This window comes from Phyllopteryx taeniolatus, chromosome 23 (genome assembly GCF_024500385.1).
Source record: "Phyllopteryx taeniolatus isolate TA_2022b chromosome 23, UOR_Ptae_1.2, whole genome shotgun sequence".
NCBI lineage: Eukaryota > Metazoa > Chordata > Actinopteri > Syngnathiformes > Syngnathidae > Phyllopteryx > Phyllopteryx taeniolatus.
Window position 1 is genome coordinate 1,543,813 of NC_084524.1, and position 20,246 is coordinate 1,564,058.

Here is a 20,246-nt window from a genome sequence, read left to right on the forward strand (position 1 = left end):
ATTGATGTGTGTGTGTGTGTGTATATAGACGAATATATGAAAGGAATTATTTGTTTACGTTGCAAAAGTCAAACTATTTGAATGAAAAAAAATGTACTCTATGTCGTGACCTGTTTTTTGAACGTCAAGCAAGTTCACATTTTCTCCTGATTGGTTTTCCGGACAGTAACCTTGTTGCAATTTGATCGAGTGGAATTCCCAGACCGTTATCCCTGCGCCCGCCTGCACACGTCCTCAAGCTCAGAGGGCGTTTGCCGGATTCCTCCGACAAGACCTGACAAGAGGCCAGGAATCCGACCGCGCCCTCTCACCCGGCTTCAAGCTGCTGAGGAACGGTGCACTTCCAGCTCTGTCACATGATCCCGTCTCGGCTCTTCTTTGCCCAAGCGGCAAGTTTGCGTATCCGCTCCGTAAATACAACGCACACAGAACACCATTGTGATTTCATACTGTTGTCCCTTTTAATGAATAAAGTTGTTTTGTTTTTTTTTGAATAGAAAAGGCATATTATGTTGCTTTACATTAAGAACCCACAGGTCATATTCACATGCAATAAAAAAGAGGAAAAGAACGTTTATAGGCGATGTGTCCGATTCCCACGTAGAAGTCAAACTGCTTGTTGTGCGTGCCGTTCCTCCCGCACGCGCGCGTATTGCGAGCGAGTCCTTTTGGCTCGCGGTCCCGCCATCAGTGGCCCGCCGACCCCGTGGTGTCGTCGCTATCGGCTCCTTGCGGGGAGCCCGGCGCGGACTCGCCCTCCCCGGCCCCTCGCCGCGGCCCCTTGCCCTTCAAGAGGACGCTGTCGGGATGCAGTGAGTGGAGGTGCAGCAGCAGCTCGTCCTGGGTGGCCGCCGTGTGGCCGCACTCCTCGCACACGTACAGCTTGTTGCGGCGCTCCTTGTAGGCGTACTGCAGCGTCACGCTGTGGATCTTCTTCATGTGCGACTCCAGCGAGCAGCGCTGCGTGAAGGCCTTGTCGCACAGCTCGCACTTGTACGGACGCACTCCTGCGCCATTGGCAAAAACGACATCAACACTTCGGCGCGGCGTGGGAGGAAAGACCTCGGAGCATTCATTCCATACCCGCGATGGCCGACCCCAAGGACAATTCGGCGGTCTAGCAAAACGTCACTTTTTTTTTTCCACTTGGATGTCAAGGATTTTCTAGAAATGTGGAAACGGCTTCAATAGCCATCGTAAAGCAACTTCGAGTTACTGGCGAGGCAAAACTGTGCACGAGTTTACACCTACGTGCTACTAGTACTACTAGTGATGTTATCATATTCTACTAAGTATTTAGTGCTTCACTACTAGTACTGGTAGGGTGTAGTTGTCAACTAGGGCACAGTTTTGCCTCACGAGTAATGTGGTTGTCCTACTACTTTGCCATAGTTATCATCCTACTCCTGAGAATAAACACCGTACTAGTAATGTACAAACACTCAGACTGCTTCATGGAAAGCCATTTAAGGATATATTTAATATTCTTTATATCTAACTAAAGGTAAATGTACTAGTATGCTCTTTTTCCTCATTAGTAGGATCACTGCGGCACACTAGTAGGACAACCAAATATTTCTAGTGAAGAAAAACTGTGGCCTAGTTGACAACAGCGTGCTACTAGTGACATTGTAAATTATAATTAACGTCTAGATCACAGATGTCAAGTAGTGCACAGTTTTGCCTCACTCATAACATGTAGTTGTTCGACTAGTGTGCAGACATGTCAAACAGGATTGGAAGGTAGTAGCGACAACAACTACTTGTAAGACACAATTGTTGTACTAGTGCGCCGAATTGTCTCGCAAGTGCATGGGCCTCAAGACAGCTATCGAAGATATGGCATAAGCGCTTCGACGCGGAAGCGTGCGACGTACCCGTGTGCGTGCGCACGTGTCTCTTGAGGTCGAAGGTGTCGTTGAATCCTTTGCCGCAGAAGGTGCAGAGGTGGCGCTTGGTCTCGTTGTGACACTTCGTGTGTCGGTTCAACATGCGCTGGTACTGGAAGGTTTTGTGGCAAATCTAAACGCAACAAAGGACGGACGTCAGACCCGCGTCGCCGCCCTCGAAGACTCCTCGGACTCGGTCCCGGCCGGTACCTGACAAGCGTACGGCGGCGCCGTGCCGCCGGCGGGAGCCTGACCCGCCGATCGGACCGCCGAGGCGGCGAATCTGCCGGGTGCGGGGGCTGTCGTCACGGCGACGTGCGGCGGCGGCGTCAGGGGAGCATCATGAGGGTCGGGGTCGGACAGCAATTCGCCCGTGGTCACCTGAGATGGGAGAGAAGCAGACGCTACTTACAGTGCATGCATGTGAACGGATATTTTTTTTTTGTCCAATGAGATGTCAGCCTCGATGTGTTGCCATGGCCAATCTAATCTGCCCGGGGCCCTTTTGAATCAGAACTCCTGGCCCATGTAGCGTAAACCGCATCAGCAAAGGGACTGTTTCTTTAACCGATCGAATTGCAGGCTTACCTCAGAGGGCCAGCTAGCCGGCCCATAATTCTCAACATTTTTCCGGCCTCTGATTGGTCGGTCAGAACGAGCCGCGTTCGACAAGCAAAACATTTAAAAATCAGCATCCGTGGCCATTATGATGTGATTTTATTGAAATATTTGCTTTGTTTTTTGCATTTACACTGTAGACGTGAAAGCGAGCCGAGCCTCCTCACCTTTATTTTGGAGCGGACAAACACCAAGCCGCCCTGCGACCTCCTCCCGACCTCCGACCTCTCGTCCGGAAGCGCCGGCGGACTCTGCGGCCGGCCCAGCGTGGTGCAGGACGGCAGCTCGGCGCGCGCGTGGCGCTCGGGCAGCGACCGCATGGCCAGGCAGAGCGGCGCCACCTCAGCTGGACTCGCTTCGTCCTCGTTTATTGAGACGGACGGCGGGAAGATGGAGACTGCGCAGAGATTTGGGGGGAGGAGAGGTATATTTTATATATGGAGATATATATATATATATATATAATTGTTGTTTTTTGCAACAAAGTCTCTGAACATGTTTTTGTGTAATTTATGAAGTCACTTCGAAGCGGCCCGGTTGGACTCGTTTGACCAGGCTGGCTTGCAGGACCAGCTCCTCTCAGCTCAAACAACGTGCGTGCGTGCGTGCGTGCGTGTGTGCGCGTGCACGCGAAGGAGACAGAAAAGCGAGAGAGAGAGGGTGGTGCTCACATGAAACGCAAAGCGCAATGCAAATGGCAAATGGGCGACGCGAACGATGTGTTCAAGTGCTTCGCTCTGGGGAGGCTGTGGGGGTTGGGGGGGCGTGGGCTTTTCGTGGTCTATCACAAACTTGAAGTAGTGACATTAAAAGTTTAAACATCTTTGTAATTAGTTTCCATGGCGACTGCTTCAGGCCGGACATTTAATCTCATTTTATTGTTTGCTCAGCCCGCCCCCTTTGCCAAAGAATGAGTGTGTGTGTGAGTGTGTGTGTGCCCGCCTGCGCGCGTGTGTGTGGGCGGTGTCGCTGGTGGTGTTGGGGGTCCAGAAGAGAGAGTAGCGGTAAAACCTGACTTGACTTGTTACTATAATTCCTACTTCATATTTTCATGTCATTCAAGCTCACTCAGATGGGAGTGTGTGTGTGCGTGTGTGTGTGTGTGTGTGTGTTTGCTAAAGGTGTATCCCGTTTACAGGGTCCGTTACAAGTCCTGGTGTCCGATAAACATTAACCTAGAGTAGGAAGTGAAAGACACACACACACACACATGAAATCTGTCAAAAGAACCGAATGAGTTGTTGTTGTCAGCGGGGATGAGATTCCGGCAAAGGAGCAACGGGAAAGTCGTAAAAAATAATCACTTAGCACGTTAGCGCGCTGCGAGTAAGTAAAAGGTGTAAATGCTGGGGTTTCCTCAAAGAAGTGGCGAGATTGTGTGCAACATTACACCTTCACAGGGACGCAACTATGGCCAGGACACTAAGTTTCGCATGTTAGCTTAGCATGTGGCGAAAATTGAACTGTAAAACGTGTAAAAGGTGAGATTTCTTCAAAGAAGTGGTGAGATTTATACATTAAAGTAAAATACTATAATCGTCACAGGCACGCAGATGCGGGTAGTAACGAGTTACATTTACTCAAGTATCACTTTGGATTAATTGTACTCGTCAGAGTAGTTTGAATGCACCCTACTTTTTACTTTGACTTAAGTGTTTATGTTCAGAAGAATCGATACTTTTACTCCGTTACAATGATCTACACGCCGCTCGCTACTTGTATCCATCCATTATTGCTGCGCAATTTATTTTTAGAATTTACCTTCGACTTCCGCTAGGGCGCCGTTGCGCCAACCCAAACGTGATCACTAGTGTCATTTGAAAAACAACAACTTTATGATGCAGATGATGATGATGATTATGACGATGTAGTCTTGCGTCTGCCCAAACACGGATACTTCAGCCCACTTCTAACTTGAGATAACACCTTGCAGTCAGTTGCAGATGTTTCTATTGTTGTTTTGCCAGTGCATATGGCAACGTTAGCCACATTTCATGGTGATAGGTCACTGTAAAACTCGCTTGTTGGGCATACGTGCCATGCTGCAATCTTAATGTCGCTCTCTGGCACGCACACGGACACACACATTTCAATAAATCAATAAGTCTGTTCAGCAAACAGCTTCTTCATTCAGTCATTTAAGTGAATCAAGCAAATCCTTTCTCTGTAGGGCCCACTACATGTGTTGTTGGTTTTTGGGGACTTAACCTCTGTGTGTATGTGTGTGTGTACACACATTATATACATATATAAAGAGAGAGAGAGAGAGAGAGATTTTTCTTTTTATTTGATGTTCATCCCGATTTTTTTTTATACTTATTACTCACCAGTTAATCTTAAATAGTTTTTTTTTTTTCACTGAGTACTTTCTTATTCTTACTCAAGTAAATATTTGGAGGACTACTTTTTACTTACTCTACTCTACCCACCTCCGCAGGCACGTACTGTAACTATGGCCAGGATGCTTAGTTTAGCTTGTGAGCTTAGCATGAGGCTAAAAGCTAAATGTCAGCGTCAATTAAAATGTGCCTTGGTGAGGTTTCAAACAAGTGATGACAATGCACAAAAAGTAAGTTATCTAAGAACAACTCGCGACACTCCTCACAGGCACATAACTTAACTACGGTCAAGGTGTTAGCGTAGCATGTTAGCATAGTATTAGCTGTCAATCTGGCTGAGACATTTTCTACTTTTTGACATAAAGAGGATTTCGGATGAATTTGGAAAAGATACTGCTGGATCCTTTGTGAAGTTAAAAAAAAACACACCAGGGGATTTTACAACAAGACACACACACGCGCACGCGCACGCACACACACACGGGTCGGGCAGGTATAGCGAGTAACGGCACATACCACACGTGTGGAGACCGTTGTTGGGCTTGGTGGAGTGCAGAAAATTATTCATGCATCGTCCTTCCTTCTATTGCTTACACTTACTTTTCTGGCTTCCTTCGTTACTTCCTAGCTTCTTACCTTCCTTCATTCAGCCCTTCCTTCCCTGAGACCCGCTTTTTATTTTGCATCCTTCCTTCCTTTGCGTAAAACTACTTTTCTGCCTTCCTTTCTTCGGTACCTTTGTTCTTGATTCAAATTAACTGCCGTACCTGTAAAAAAAACAAAAACAAAAGAAAAAAAAATCTATCGTGCATTCTTTGCTAGCGCTCGTCCTCGTCGGGGTCATAGGTGAGTCGGAGCCCATCCCAGCTGACTTTGGGACAAACCGGCATTCACATTCGCACCGGAGGACAATTTCAAGTTGTCAATGACGCCAACCTTTGTGTTTTCGAAGAAGCCGGCGCACCCACAGAGCATGCAAACTTCCAAAAACTTCACACAGCGAGGCCAAAGCCCAGATTCAATCCCCGAACCGTGAGACCGACGCGTTGCTTCAACTAACTTAAAAAGTGCAACCCTAATTTTGGGCCCCATCTGCACGACAATTGTCGAAGTTGTGGTCCATGCAGGACAATGATGACAAAGCGACGGGGGCGGCTTTAGGGTGGAGCCTGTTCATCGTTATCTGATGTTGACAGTCAGAAGCAACAATGGGGATTGTTGTCTTGAGGGGGTGGGCAAAAAAGATTCAGTCACTAAAAAAAGCTTCACAGAGTTCAAATGTTACATTGAACCGATTTGAAGCGGGGATGAGGGACGCCAGAAACATTTCCCTGTCGCCAGTGGTGGAAAGTAACGAAGTACAAACACTTTGTCAGTACACCGGTACACAAGTACATTTGTCAGGTACCGCATCGTAAATATTTTTCTGACTACTTTTCACTTTTGAAAACAGATAGCTGTACTTTCTTGCCCTTTGTCAAAATAGGCTCATTACCATTTTCAACCTCCTTGGATGATGACATGATTTCAAAAGACAAAGTGGACGTTTGTTACGGCAGCTGATTAGGAGAAGCAAGATATTCCACATCCGTGGGCTTATTTCAGTGATTTTTCCTTTTAGTTGTCGCCGCCAACAAAACGGTTTTGTGTCTTGTGCCCGCCTGCAAAGCGACCAAATTCTCCATCTAATCTGAAAAGAAGTTTTTTTGTTCCCCCCCCCCCCCCCCAACTGTTATGAGCTAATTTTGCATTCTTTTGTTAGTCAACGTTAAGGAAGGAGCTTCATTTTGATTGTCCGGTATGTGTTTCTTCAATGCGAGCATTAAGCAGGTTCATAAAAGAAGGAAAAGATTTTGTGTTTGTTTTGCAAGTCATCACAACGGATATTATCTGGTAAACAAAAAGTACATTTCAGTGCCTCTACTTTTTTTTTTTGTTTTGCTTTCGACACGAGCGTGTGCTCGTCACCGTTACTCGGTCCCGTTACAGCGCTGCGCCCCCCGCCGCCCGCCCGCGAGTCGGTCGGGGAACGAGAGCAGCCGGAACCGCCGCGAGCTCAAGCCGAGCTCGCGTGCACTCACCTGGGATGTAGACGTCCCCTCGCTCGTGGTCCGGCAGCTCGCTCCAGTTCCGCTTGCCCGGCGACACGTTGGCCTTCTTGACCAGGAAGGCTCGAGGCATGTTGACTCCAAACTCCTTCCCTTCTGCGTCCTTCCTTCCTTCCTTCTTCTTCTTCTTCTTCTTTTTTTTTTTTTGTGTTTTCCTCCTCGCCCGCGCACACCTGAGCTTCGCCCTCGGCCAAGTGGCACGCAGGTGAGGAGTCCACCTGAGCTCAAGTCCGTTATTCCCTGCGTGGAGGGAGGGGGGCGGGGAGGGGGACGACGAGGGCCGTCCGCGCACGCTCACGCACGGAGGGAGCCCGGGGCCGGCTCGCGAGAACTTCGGCGGATCGAGCGGTACGGGCGCAGCCGCACAGGTACTCGCTTAAGAGCAGGGCGAGCGGCGGCAGGGCGCATGCGCGGCAGAAATAACGGTGACAAGGAGAAGAGAAAGAAGCGGAAGACCGACCGAGGGAGTCTCTCCGGGGCGGTGGCCTCAGCTTACCTGCTCGACCGGTTCGACCACCTTTTTTCCACTGTGCCACGAAGGAAGGCTGGAAAATGAACGCACTGCTCGTACCGTCTCATCGTCACTACGCCATCAAATGAAAACAATGCCACAAAGTTGCTCACGAAACAGTGCAAGATCACCGGAATACCATTCAGTCTCTCACCAGACAACGGCACGTTTAGCTCGCGAGAAAAGGTCACAATAAAAGCCGCTCACACCAAAGAATGGCACATTTCCTCACTAGCAAAAAAATACATTTAATTTAATTAAAAAAAAACCAAAAAAAAAAACAGACAATAGTACGTTTAGCTCACTAGCTAAAGAGAAACTTAAAAACAACAAACTTTCAACTCACGAGGAAAAATATCGTTTAGCTCATGGCTATTGGCTAATGAATAGAAGCTAAAAAACACACACACACACCAAACAATACCACAATTAGCTTACTAGCTAAAAACAAAAGTAAAGAAAACAAACAGTATACTTTAACTCAAAAATAACATTTACCGCATGGCTAACAAATAAAAGCTAAAAAAAAAAAAACACACATCAAACAATAGCCCAATTAGCTCACTAGCTAAAAAGAAAAGTTACAAATTCCAAACAATACACGTTTAGCTCACTAGCAAAAAGAAAGCTAACAGCACCAAACTCAGTAGCTAAAGAAAAAAGCTAAAAAGACCAAATGATGCACTTTTACTTGACTAGCTAAGAAAAGCTGAAAACGCAAGCTATGATTAAACAAAGCGATGGTAAAAATACCCAACAAGTCAAGTTTAGCTCATTGGCTAGCCATGTTAGAGGTGAGGTGAGGTTACATAAACGTGTTGACTAGTCCTCATAAGCATTTGCTATTCAAAATGCTCACTTGAGTTGACAGCAGGCATTCATTGTACCTATAACGACCTTCCACATTTTTGAAAAAAGAATAATCTTGGTATTCCAAGACATAAATTAGTGTAAAAAAATAAAATAAGAGATGGTGTGGTTGCTGTTCCGTGTTAGGCTAACTGCTAACATGAGCTGCAATGCAAGAAATGGCTGCTGTGTGCGTCACATATAGGAGAAGCTGATGGGTGTGCGGTATGCTGCCCGGGCGGTCTGAGGAGTTTGGGTTGGCAGGGTAACTTCTTCCACATCTCCCTGACCTTCGGCCTCTTGCCTTACAATGCTTTTGGCCAACGTGGACAAGTTACTGAATGTTAAACTACTCACATTAACGAACGCTTTTGGGGTTGCAAAGTCAACTGTGAGGGACTATACTCGCATGCATGCATTTTAGTTGGGCTTAATTCCTTCATGATGGGAGGAAATACTGGTCAGGTAGCATACCCGTGTATGGTGTGTGTGTGTGTGTGTGTGTGTGTGTGAGAGAGAGAAACAGATTGCTGTACTCTACTTAATGCTGCAGCACTGTTGGGCTACATGTGCGCTGACATTAAAGATGCACAATTGGCCAAATAATGTCATTTTGACACAAAGAGAAGTGTTTTTAAAAAGCCTGCCAAATTTGAATGAATAAAAAAATAAAAATGACAATGTATGTAAAATAAGGCTCTGAAAACATGAACAATAAGGCCCGCCATTGAGAAGCAGGACAATGCGGACGTGTCCGCTAGAAGCACCGGAGACGGCCCTTCCCTTGTCAAAAATATGTGTTCAGTGTCTGTAGTCAGCTACTGGCTGAATAAGGTGTGCCGTTGTGGTTCTGGTTAATAAACTGTTAACTTCCCTGTACTTGTCTCTGTTATGTGGGGAGAGCCACAAACGATTCCGAGGGAGGCGCTGACGTTTACGACGACCCCGCTGCACTATTTGCATATCTGTTGTTGACCAATACTGGCCACTTATGCCAGAGTAGCATCTGCACCACTTGCACACTGATTGAGGAGTATCTGCAACATTTGCACAATCAACATTGTCCCAGATTATCGCACTACTCGTCACTTTAAACTGCATACACAAATTGAAGTCTCGGTGCCCTTTGCACAATGGTCATTGCACCGGACTATTCATCGGTCATTCAAACTGCTATAATTACTGCTATAATTGCTAGAAGACTTTACATCTTTTACATCTGCACAATTGTCAAAAAAAAAGTGACGATGATCTAATTTCCAAACACACTTTACTCCAACTGACCGACAGGGAGCGCTCTCGTGTGCTAAAAGCATCGAAGAAGAGTGCAACCCGGATACATCACTCCGTCCGAGTGCAACCCGGAAGCGTCACTCCGTCCGAGTCCAAAGTGGAAGCGCCGCTCGAACTAGTCACCATGTCCTCTCGGAAGAGATTTGTGGACGGCGACCAGGTGGCCGGCGGCAAGCTGAGCAAAGCGGCGAGCGAGAAGAGACACGTCGCCGCACTCGTCCTGGCCAGGGGCGGAAGCAAAGGCATCCCCCTGAAGAACATCAAGATGCTGGCCGGGGTGCCGCTCATCGGTTGGGTCCTGAGAGCCGCGCTGGACTCTGACATGTTCGACAGGTACAGGCGCACCTTACTTACTTACACCGCAGCCCAAGGACTTAGAAAAGTGGCAAAAGATTCATTGAGTTCACAAGTTTCGGTCAAAAACTCAAGCTCACTTTAGCGATGCACTACGCACACTACAAGTGAAATATTTCCTCTTTTTAAATATTTAAATACGCGTATGATTTGGATGGTTATAGTTCACAGCAAAAGAAAACCCCAAATCCACCATTTCGAGAAACTAGCATAATACGTAACAAAACAAGAAACAATGAAAGTGATTTCTAATGTAGAAATTAGGCAGGAATTTGCTCTCTGAAAAATATTTTTCCCGTGTTAAAAAATGTATGAGCACTGAAATATTTGGACTTCCAATGTATTGTAATTTGTTGAGTTGTACCTAAATATTTTCTTCAAAATAGATTAAATAATTAACACTTAATACAGTGACATCACAGTATAATTACATTTTACAATAGATGAGTACATATGGATGGCTGAAACTGCAAAACCTTTTTGAGATCTGATCTGATGCAATAGCATGTGTTTTTTCAGCCAACCTGACTGGCAAATAAACTAAGGTTGTCGTCAGGTGACTTTTCTGTCACAACAAAGATTTTGAATGAGCATTCATCCCTGTTGTCATCATTCAAAGTGAAACAAACCAAACAGATAATCCCGCAGATAGGTTTTCAGTTTCTGTCATCGAGATTAGTTGAAGGACAAAAAAAAGTGGTGGTGCCTCGCACAGCCCGGAAACAAAACACAGTGCAGGAAAAAAACAACAACAAATAACTGCAATGTGACCCGCGATGAATATAAGTTTGAAGCAAACAGTAAAACAGGCTTTTTGTGGATAAGTACAACAGGCACAACATCTGGTGCAAAGGCCAATTGGTTCATAATCATAAATATTCCGTGTTCACAGTGTGTGGGTGTCAACCGACCACGACAAGATCGAGCAGGTGGCCCGGGCCTGGGGGGCTGAGGTGCACCGCCGGAGTCCCGAAGTCTCGCGAGACTCTTCGTCTTCGCTGGAAACCATCCAGGAGTTTCTGCGACTCAATCCACGTACGGAATAGAGACCGAGCAGCCCGTTGTTTGTCTGAATAAACTAAGCCTTGCCGTTGGCTGGCGACCAGGGTGCACCCCGCTGGCTTAGCCTCCAGTTTACCAGAGGAAAGGCAATGTCTTTGTTTGCAGAGGTGGACATCCTGTGCCACATCCAGGCCACGTCGCCCTGTCTCCACCCGTTCCACATCAAGGAGGCCTTGGAGTTGATCACCGTGCAGGGCTTCGACTCCGTCTTCTCGGTGGTCCGAAGGCACCACTTCCGCTGGCAGGAGGTCAAGAAGGGATGTAGGTGAACGCACGTGCCGCTCTTGTCGTTCTGCCGCTCTTACTGCAAAGTACTGGTCCTCTTCTCAGCCGGTGACTTGACCAGAGCCCTGAACCTGGACACGGCCAACCGTCCACGGCGTCAGGACTGGGACGGCGAGCTGTGTGAAAACGGCTCTTTCTACTTTAGCACCAAAGAGCTCATCAACGAGAAAGGAGTCATGCAGGTGAACTCAAACTCCGTGACGAGGGTTGCGAAGGGGTGGAACATTAGTGAGGTTCAATGTCGTAAATTCCTGGCTAATTCTAATGGAAACCTTCCAACTTTGAAAAACTCACAGAATTTCGCAACCCTACCCAAGACTAACTGGACCGCTGTTGCGTGCGTTTGCAGGGTGCGAAGGTGTCCTACTACGAGATGCTTCCCGAGTACAGCGTGGACATCGACGTGGACATCGACTGGCCTGTCGCAGAGCAGCGAGTCCTCCGGTAAGGAGACATTTTCTTCCCGCGCACGACCGTCTCAGCCTACGTGCGCTCCGTCTCGCAGTTACGGCTACTTTGGCCGGGGGACTCCGGAGGTGGTTCGGCTGATGTTCTGTAACGTGTCGGGATGTTTAACGGATGGAAAGATCTACCTGTCCGCGGCCGCAGAGGAGATGATCTCCATCAGCGGCCGAGACGTCGCCGGCATTCGCCTGCTGCAAAAAGAGGACGTGGAGGTCGTCGACACGCCCGTCCCGAACCTCCGCCCGAGTCTTCTCGATTGACGTGCGTGCTCGTCGGCAGGTGGTGCTGTTGACCACCGCCGAGGACCCGGTGGAGAGGACGTTGGCCGACAGACTGGCCAAGCGGACGGGCTGCCAGGTGATGCGAGTGGGAGCCGAGCCCGTCGACGATTTGGCGTCCGTGTTGGAGTCCAGGAAGCTGGTTTGGAAGGATGTGGCATACATGGGTAAAGGACCTCCCTGCACATCATGGGTGTCAAAAGATCTTTTCATTGCCCTTTGGGGAACACAGTGTATAACATTTGACAAGCTGCCCTTCGATGCGTCTGTCTGTTAGGTAGTGACGTGCCAGACGTGGACTGCCTCATCCTGGCAGGCTTGAGTGCCGTGCCCGCCAACGCGCCGGTGGTGGCCATCAACGCGTGCAAGTACACCTGCCACGGCGTGGGCGGCAACGGCGTCGTCCGGGAGTTCGCCGAGCATATTCTGTTGCAGAAGGCAAAGGCCAAGTCTCAGATGAGGCAGGACCGCATCAATTGAAGTTGGAAGCTGAAACTTGACCTTACTGACTGTAATCAAGGATTGAATCAAATAATTTATTTTCCACTTTGCTTGGTACGATGCATTTATTTGGAATTACTCCACTTACTGGAATTTGCACTGTTGATGTTATGAAGCAACTGGCGGGGGTGTCCTATTTAAGATCGTCACGCAGAAAGGCCGTTGGCACGCCCATGTAGTATGCTAATGCTAGTTAGCTAACAGTAATCCCCACATCAGTCACTAGATTCACCAAAATGCTAAGTGAGAGATCTTGTGTTTCCAACTCAATCGGAAATTGTTTGCAGCAGCAGTAATAAAATCATTGTCTCGAAAAATAATCGAGTTGTACAGTCCCATTTTTTTAAATGCACGTCTAAGGGTGGCGATCCTGCGCCTTCGAGCCGCACCTGGGCTCAAAGCTGCGCCTCCGCCGTGACGCCGGTTGGAAGTGGAGGGCGCTGGCAGATTTCTTAACGTAACACAGCCGGCTCCCGTTACATGTGTGAATAAATTTGAAAGAAGACACAATAAGACAGCGTTTTAATCGATCTAAGAAATCCAGCAAGAAAGCAGCGGAAGAATGAAGGTCAATCAAGTGTGACGGCGACCGAATTACACGCGTTGGGTTGGCTCATTCCGACGTGTCGACTGTCGTGATGACGAGCGGCCCGTCGTTCTTTCCGGATTTGTTGGTGCAGGGGCTGAAGAACGGGAAGATGCACTCTGTGAACGTGTCGTTGAACGTGTAGATGTGGATTTTAGCATCGACGTTGTAGAAGGAGACCTGTCCTCGGTCAAAGTCCACAAATATTCCGATCTTGTTGGGTCGGAGGTTGAGGTGGACGTCGGTGGAGGGCTCGGTGCGAAAGGCGTACTTGTTCCTGAGGATGGCACATGCTGTCATTTGTTGCGTACGCTACTCGCGGAAAGTTAGGGATAATGGCTTTTGGGTGAAATTTAAGGAGGAGCCGAAAATGCACTACGATCTTTACAGGAGAACTTAACACGGCTGAATGTGACGGAACTGGATAATTGTGAGGAAAAAAAGGCGGCGCTCACACCCGCACACCAGGCAATTGATCAACTTGCTGCAAGAGAAAAACTGCAACTCCTAGTGTTCTTATTTTGAGGCGAAACCGATACGATACTGTGAAAGATCATGTGACGACACGGCATTTTTCATTGGCCGTCACGTGCGACGTCGTGGTCGGACATTCAGTTGCGGAACCCCACACACGTCACTCGGTGTGTGGTGGGCTTTAGGTGTCGTCTTGGTCTCATTCTGACAAAATGTGAACGGCACGAAGAGAAAGACACACCCACCAATTCTAATTCAACCAGGAACCAGTTCAATTTGTGCTTTCAAATGTTTAGAGGAAGTCCAAAATTCAGTTCACCTGTAAAGGTTATAGTGTATTTTAGGTTTTTTAGGTTCACCCTGAAATATTTTTAAAACACCCCAATGACTCACTTGTCTCTCAAGCTGAGGAACCAGTATCCATTATTTGGCGTCACCTCAATCTTGCCCTTCCTGTTGATGGATTGTTTGGCGACACCCAGATCCCAGTCCGTCTTCCCGCCCACTTGCACCTGACACGGAAGACACCTTCACACACGGCGCCACCGGTACGACGGCCAACGCGCGCGCTTACAGTACCTCCCAATAGTGTCGTCCGGAGGAGATGGCCTCCCTGCCCAAGACGCACACCACCCGGTCGAAGCGCTCCGTGTTGTCCGGAAGCAGCTGGTGCCGGTCGCTGCAACGCACCTGCGCAACCAAACACTGACGTGAGCCAGCCAAACCCTACAAACCTGTTCCGGAAGACGGCGTCGACGCCTCACGCTCTTCATGTCGTCGGTCAGGACCAGTCTGGGATGGGCCGTGTTGCAGTCCAGGGTGACGTCCGCTGCGGGCGGCGAGAAAGTTAGGCATGGGGCGGGTTAACGCGAACAAGCGGGTCAACGTACCTGCGTACTCCTGCACTCTTCTCATCCCTGGAGACAATCAGACATGTTATGACACAACAAGAGCGCGTGTGTATGTGTGTGTTGTGTGTGTGTGTGCGCGCCAGGGGGTCCACAGTCCAGGCCGGGGCACGTTTCTATTGGTCCAAAGCATATCGGAATAATAAAAGAAATACAATGAAAATTTATCATACGATGCTCTTATTTCTAAAACTCTATAACAAATTTGACAAGACATCAGACTATTATTTTAAATAAACATGTTTTAAGTTGAATGATACAAAACATTTTTAATGCATATATTTTTTTGCGTGGCATATGCCGACCACCAACACACTGAATTGGTTTAAGCGCATTTGGCAACACAAGGAGGCCCTTCCATTTCCCTGTATGCGGCCCTCACTGGAAAAGGTTCGGGCATCCCTGGCGCGCACGCCGTGACACTCACTCGGCTGTGGACGTGCCAGACTGGTCTCCGGCGATGAGGCAGTGAAACCTGCACAGGGTCAAAGCAGCGAAGAAGCCTACTGTCAGGACATGTGCTCAACTCGCAGTGTTTCCCAACCCTCATTGAGCGCACTTTTTACATGACAACATTCTCACGGCATATCATCGAGCAAAAATGTCACAAAAAGTATCAGTTCAGTAACTCGCTATCTTGCAGTTGACCTACCCGTAAAGCGATCCCACCACATTGTGGGTTTCTGTTTGTGGAAATGTATCGACTTGTCTACCGTGGAAATCTGTGGTTTATAGCGACCGGTGTCACTATACGTCAATGGTATAGATGACCAAAGTTGCATTATTTGGCGTTAGTCAATAATAATTGACAAGACAAGTGGACCATTTTTCCGTGCCCTTAGTAAGAGTGGTTAGCAATGATTGCACTAGAGGGCAGCCAAGCTCACGCCCGTCCGCAGCATTGTCTTGACAAAATCCAGCAGCTGGAAAAGATGCTTTGACTCACCCGTCTCTGTGATGCCCCTCAGCTGCTCCTGGAACTTCTCCACCTCACCTGCCAGCGACCTGTAGATGGCGCTGATCCCCAGGTCGTAGGTCACAGAAACACCCGACCAGTCTTTGGCGGGCAGAGGAGTGGAGATGGTGGCCGAATTCTGGGGAGGAAGCGAGTTTTGGCACTTTTTTTCCAGATCCTTTTGGCTTACCGGTAAGCAATTAAACCTTACGAGTGAACTACTGTGCTGCACTAGTAACACAACTAGGCTCAACTCGTTGGCCTATATCACACAGTTGTAGCCTGACCCCTACTAGTATAAAATGCCCATTAGTAGTTTTGCCTCACTAAGACCATGTAGTTGTACGACTAGTATGCTAGTTTTCCCGCGAGTGGGCAGAAACGTCATACAGTAGTGAAAGGCAGAAGGGGAAAACAAAACATTAGCGGTCATTCAACTACTGTTCTCTAGTCGTTCTACTAGTGCACTGAATAATCATACTAGTGAGGACAAGGGGAGTACTAGTACATGGAACTTAAGATGGATATTAACTCATTCGCTGGCAGTTTTTAGAGCATTTTGACTGATCATTTGAGCCCCGCACAATATTGTCTTCTGAGACAATACAGTGTAAGCACGAAACCTACCAAAAGAAAGAGTATACTCTCTTTCACCACAAAAAAAGTGTGTTTCTAGCTTCTTCTGTTCTTCAGTAATCAGCAGTAGAACACGGGTTGCTTTCTGACCAAAGAAACGGAGAAAACGAGCTTGCCTGTGAAAAGAAACAAGTCATGCAGAACGGTGATGGACGCTAATATTTTGGCTTTTGTGACTCATCCAACTATAAAAGAATAAAAACAAGACTACAAGACAGAAAAGGCACTTTTGATAGCAAAATCTTTCGTTTACAGAAACGCGGCGTGAGCGACACTAACTCAGCGCATGGCTCGAGTTGACCGCCAGTGTTTTATTTTACATGCCGATCGTCGTTCCCTCCACGAACTGCGCCGCCTTTTCCCACGCTCCCGACAGACACTCCCTGCTACCAACGGCGACGCATACTCCGTTTATATCATACACATACGTACTCCGTTCGAGTGCGAGGTGCCTAAACTTGTCTGCCTTCCAACGTGTTGGCATTTCTCTCCCTCATAATCGACGTGACAAGCTGAGAGTCGCCGTCTAATCTTTGTCTTCTATTCAAAAGCGATGCTGATCTCAAATCCAAAGCGATGCAATGCCGCCATCTACAGGGATCTGCTAGCCATTACACTGTCTTATAAACCTGAATTACACACAAGCTGGGCGAGACTCTCTTCCGTGCCTACCCGTTGAAAAATATACTGGACAAATATACGAACGGAGTCATCGGACTCAGAGTGACACGGCTCACCTTGATGCCATGCAGGTGGTCGTCCGAGGCGGAGAGTTGCGCGAGAACGCTCTCCCGCCGTCGCAGTTCTTCCACCTCCAGCTCCAGCTGCCGTATCATGGCGTCCGCTTGGATCTCCACCGCGCGCCTGTTGGCCTCCATGGCGTCGATGAGCTCCGCCTGCGCTCGCTCGAGGGCCGCCATCAGCGCCGAGAACATGCACACGCTGCCCGTCGTCGCCCGCTCCACCACCAGCTGGGTCCGCACAAAAACAATCCAAACACACGTCTCAAAATAGACGGACGATTCCTTCGGCGGAAGGAGTCGAACAACGTGAGGCGTGCGCGTGCTGGACAGACCTCCAGTTCGGATAGTGAGGTTCGGATCTCTTCGATCTTCAGGAGTCTTTGTTGGATCATCTCCCGGGTCTGCTGCTCTGTCTCCTTGAGCTGGGCCTGCGCGCGCACACACAAAAATATACTCCGGACTACACTGCAAAATAATTGTATGCTGACAAATTGTAGAGAGATGTTATTACCGGTTACGGATACTTGAAGCTTAAAATAAGAAATACTGTAATTCTATAGGCGTAGGCACTTGAGAACGGTCTCGGTCTCGTCTTGAACTCCACTCCCAAAAGTCTCGGTCTCGAGACCCGCACTGACTGGTTTGCTCTTTTTCAGCTTCATTAATGTGATAATCAGGAGAAGCACTCGGTCAAACAAAAATCCCTTCAACTGACATGTCACTAAGTGCTCGTAATGAGTGAAAGGGCAAAGCGGCAGCAGCTCCTTGCGAGTGTGTTTGAGCGTTTTCCTCATTCGATAAATGGCCGAAAGTGCATCGCCGGCCGCGGCGCTCCTGGCCCACGCGCGCGGGCATCGCAGTACCTTAATTGCTCTGAGAATCCGAGAAGAGATCGTGTTTTGTTCCCGCACCTGCTTCTCGGTCCACGCAGCTTCCGCCGTCACTGTGTCGTGATCAAAATGCGCCTCGGCCTCGCAGTCGGGACAGATGCACTCCCCGTCGGTGCGACAGAAAATCTGAGCCCAAAGACCGCAGTGAGGGTGTTGCCGCCACCAAAAAGTGTGCAACCGAAGAGCGCTCGGGTACCGTGATCCCCCTGTGGTGAACGTCGCAGAGAGGAAGGTTCTGGCTGCTCGCCGCCCCGCTCACGGTGAACCTTCTTCGGCCGGATGCCACGGACGAGCGGGCGAGAGCTCGAGGGGGTCCGCCGTCGCCGGTCGCCGCAGAGAGGGGACTTTGTTCGGGGACCGAAGACGCCATGGAAGCCGCGGCCACCGGGGTCCCCGTGATGTGTTCGCCACCTTGATTGTCAGACACCAGTGGTAGGCAGTCAGTCCTAACCCTAAACACTATCGGAAGCACTGACCTACATTTACAACCTAAACGCAAATATTTGCTCCGCCGTTGTCAGACACGCCTTGGAGGTCCTGGGTTTTGTCACTTGACTCAACCGCGCCAACTCACCTTGCTCCTCGCTGGTCGCTGTCGCACTGGCGTGAGGTCGCGGCAGCTTCCTGGTCAGTTCATCCAACAAAGCATTCGGCATGGCGCACTCTCGCCCCTTTACTGCCTTCTTCTCCCTGGCGAGGCTTCCTTCCCCTGTCCCACTGCCAGACATGGACCTGAACTGCTCGGTGATCTCGCGCAGGGTCCGGTTTATCTGGAGGTCCGGACGCTTCTGAAAGGTCTTTTTGCACAGAGGACATTGGCACACCTACAGAGGGAGGACAACAGGGCGACGCATGACGGTGCACGGCAGTGTGACAAGGAAGTTGAGGAGTGGACTTGAAGGACCTACTTTGGCTCCGTCCCAGAACCGGTTGATGCAGGCGACGCAGAAGCTGTGGCCGCACGGCGTGGAGGACGGGTTATTGAAGATGTCCAAGCAGATGGAGCACTGGAACTGCTCACTCGACAGCAGACTACTGTATAAGGACATCTGAAGGAAACAGGGAAGCGTCGTGGTGAACATAACCACCGACACCCACCAAATCAGCAGAATCTTAACAGGAACTCTGAAGTGCACAGGGAGCCAGTGGACGGCGTTCCGTGCCTCCTTGTACGCATTCCGCTTGAGGGGAGCAGCGGCATTTTGAAACAACCGGAGATGTTGGAAGGAGGACTGGCTGACTCCAAAGTAAAGTGCATGACAGAAATTCGGCCAATATGCGATGAAGGCATGGGTGACTGTTGTAGAAGAAAAGGCTTTAGCTTTGCCAGCTGCCCGAGGTGGCACCTATTTGCCGATCCAAAATAAAATCCCTCGACACACACGTGCGCGCACATCCTCCAATCTGATTAGGATGAAGCCAAGAGTTTAGGAATGAAACGGGGCGAGTTTTATCACATCCTGAAGGTGACATTCTGTACAAAGTCACGGATTTGAATGTGTTGTTGTTGTTGTCGTCATGCTGGTTTCCTCCATTCCAAAATTAATAGTTTTCTTAACCCGCGTCAGCGGCCGAAAGGTGACTAACAACACAAAAGTATCACCGGATGATACCAATTAGTGCGACTCAACAAATTCCAACATGATGTCAGCAACACTATATTTACCCACAGTATGGTGTGGCTGTTTGGTCACACAACGCTATCAAATGTCATTCAAAATTGTTGACAGCAGTCACTTAGTGTATTCTGAAGACAAGGTTGCACATCAAATTAATGTGGCTGTGACTCACTCACCGTTTTTGTTTCGATATGTTCTTGGAAAATGACTTCAGATTCCAATAAAGGTGATTAAAACAATGATTTGAGGGATTTTCAGTTCTCACAAAGGTGATTTCGACTGGGAGTGAAACTAATACAAGGACGTTTGTTCGGTTCATTATTTGAACAACAAATTCCTGCTGGCTTGCCTCCAGGTCTCATCTGACAACAAGCAGTTCCAGTTTACAAATGTACATTTCCATTTTCGCTTGATTCCGTGATGCGTTAACGAGCGTCGTAGCACGTACCTTAATTTGACGGGGTCGTCTCTGGCATCCACGCGGCCCTTGAGGATGTCGCTCTTCCCGAAGCCCGTCGACAAAGTGAAGAATGAGGGCGTGTGACGACTGTGATTTCCATCTGGCGCCACGCCCGCTCGAGTGTCGGTTTCCCGGCTCAATGTGGCCGGACTGGTTGAGTTGGGAGATTCAGGCACCTTCCACCTTATTTTGGCCAAAACACTTTCTGCTCTTCCTGTTGCGGGAAACCTTTGCGAAAATATTTACGGGTGGCTGTTTTGAGCCTTTGTCAACAATAGGTTCACATGGTGCGCAATCATAATGACCCATGCACACTCGTGGATGGAACAGTCCTTACTTTCTGTGTGAACTGTTATTTATTTTTTGGATGGGACATTCTTTTGGACTCATGATAAGATATGACACGCTTGCACCCAGGAAATC

The 20,246-nt window shown here is 48.6% G+C and overlaps 3 protein-coding genes across 5 annotated transcripts; 1 reads left to right on the top strand and 2 right to left on the bottom strand.

Moving 5' to 3' along the window:
• Positions 1-436: 436 nt before the first annotated feature.
• ovol1a (ovo-like zinc finger 1a) lies at positions 437-7,374 on the bottom strand. 2 transcript variants are annotated; one of them, XM_061764026.1, is made up of 6 exons: positions 6,928-7,374; positions 5,483-5,613; positions 2,675-2,904; positions 2,100-2,270; positions 1,878-2,022; positions 437-1,007 (listed from the first exon to the last, which is right to left on the bottom strand). In XM_061764026.1, exons 2-6 carry the CDS (start codon positions 5,490-5,492, stop codon positions 688-690), a joined length of 876 nt encoding a protein of 291 aa, XP_061620010.1. In that variant the 5' UTR covers positions 5,493-5,613; positions 6,928-7,374; the 3' UTR covers positions 437-687. The 2 variants fall into 2 exon arrangements, with proteins under 2 accessions (XP_061620010.1, XP_061620008.1); XM_061764024.1 differs by lacking the exon at positions 5,483-5,613 and having other exon boundaries at positions 6,928-7,367.
• A 2,274-nt stretch (positions 7,375-9,648) lies between these two features.
• On the top strand, positions 9,649-12,872 carry cmasa (cytidine monophosphate N-acetylneuraminic acid synthetase a). Its single transcript, XM_061764011.1, has 8 exons — positions 9,649-9,940; positions 10,854-10,996; positions 11,129-11,284; positions 11,354-11,490; positions 11,658-11,752; positions 11,814-11,985; positions 12,053-12,218; positions 12,329-12,872. Exons 1-8 carry the CDS (start codon positions 9,732-9,734, stop codon positions 12,529-12,531), a joined length of 1,281 nt encoding a protein of 426 aa, XP_061619995.1. The 5' UTR covers positions 9,649-9,731; the 3' UTR covers positions 12,532-12,872.
• Positions 12,873-13,057: 185 nt separating this feature from the next.
• LOC133472721 (E3 ubiquitin-protein ligase TRIM39) lies at positions 13,058-20,162 on the bottom strand. 2 transcript variants are annotated; one of them, XM_061763984.1, is made up of 14 exons: positions 19,812-20,162; positions 18,653-18,793; positions 18,319-18,568; positions 17,941-18,155; positions 17,766-17,870; positions 17,187-17,282; positions 16,849-17,082; positions 15,467-15,614; positions 14,948-14,995; positions 14,503-14,529; positions 14,377-14,441; positions 14,192-14,302; positions 14,006-14,124; positions 13,058-13,415 (listed from the first exon to the last, which is right to left on the bottom strand). In XM_061763984.1, the coding sequence occupies exons 2-14, from the start codon at positions 18,791-18,793 to the stop codon at positions 13,166-13,168; spliced, it is 1,809 nt and encodes a 602-aa protein (XP_061619968.1). In that variant the 5' UTR covers positions 19,812-20,162; the 3' UTR covers positions 13,058-13,165. The 2 variants fall into 2 exon arrangements, with proteins under 2 accessions (XP_061619968.1, XP_061619969.1); XM_061763985.1 differs by having other exon boundaries at positions 16,849-17,077; positions 17,185-17,282.
• Between the last annotated feature and the right edge of the window lie 84 nt (positions 20,163-20,246).

Excerpts from the sequence above, each read along its gene's own strand:
- ovol1a (XM_061764024.1), bottom strand. The coding sequence starts at position 7,027 with ATGCCTCGAGCCTTCCTGGTCAAGAAGGCCAACGTGTCGCCGGGCAAG. Across the intron at positions 2,023-2,099 it reads CGCCGCCGTACGCTTGTCAG|ATTTGCCACAAAACCTTCCA; the intron begins GTACCGGCCGGG and ends TGTTGCGTTTAG. Across the intron at positions 1,008-1,877 it reads ACACGTGCGCACGCACACGG|GAGTGCGTCCGTACAAGTGC; the intron begins GTACGTCGCACG and ends CCAATGGCGCAG.
- cmasa (XM_061764011.1), top strand. The coding sequence starts at position 9,732 with ATGTCCTCTCGGAAGAGATTTGTGGACGGCGACCAGGTGGCCGGCGGC. Across the intron at positions 9,941-10,853 it reads GACTCTGACATGTTCGACAG|TGTGTGGGTGTCAACCGACC; the intron begins GTACAGGCGCAC and ends CCGTGTTCACAG. Across the intron at positions 10,997-11,128 it reads GTTTCTGCGACTCAATCCAC|AGGTGGACATCCTGTGCCAC; the intron begins GTACGGAATAGA and ends CTTTGTTTGCAG.
- LOC133472721 (XM_061763984.1), bottom strand. The coding sequence starts at position 18,793 with ATGTCCTTATACAGTAGTCTGCTGTCGAGTGAGCAGTTCCAGTGCTCC. Across the intron at positions 15,615-16,848 it reads ACCACCTGCATGGCATCAAG|AATTCGGCCACCATCTCCAC; the intron begins GTGAGCCGTGTC and ends CTTCCTCCCCAG. Across the intron at positions 14,530-14,947 it reads TCTGGCACGTCCACAGCCGA|GGATGAGAAGAGTGCAGGAG; the intron begins GTGAGTGTCACG and ends GATTGTCTCCAG.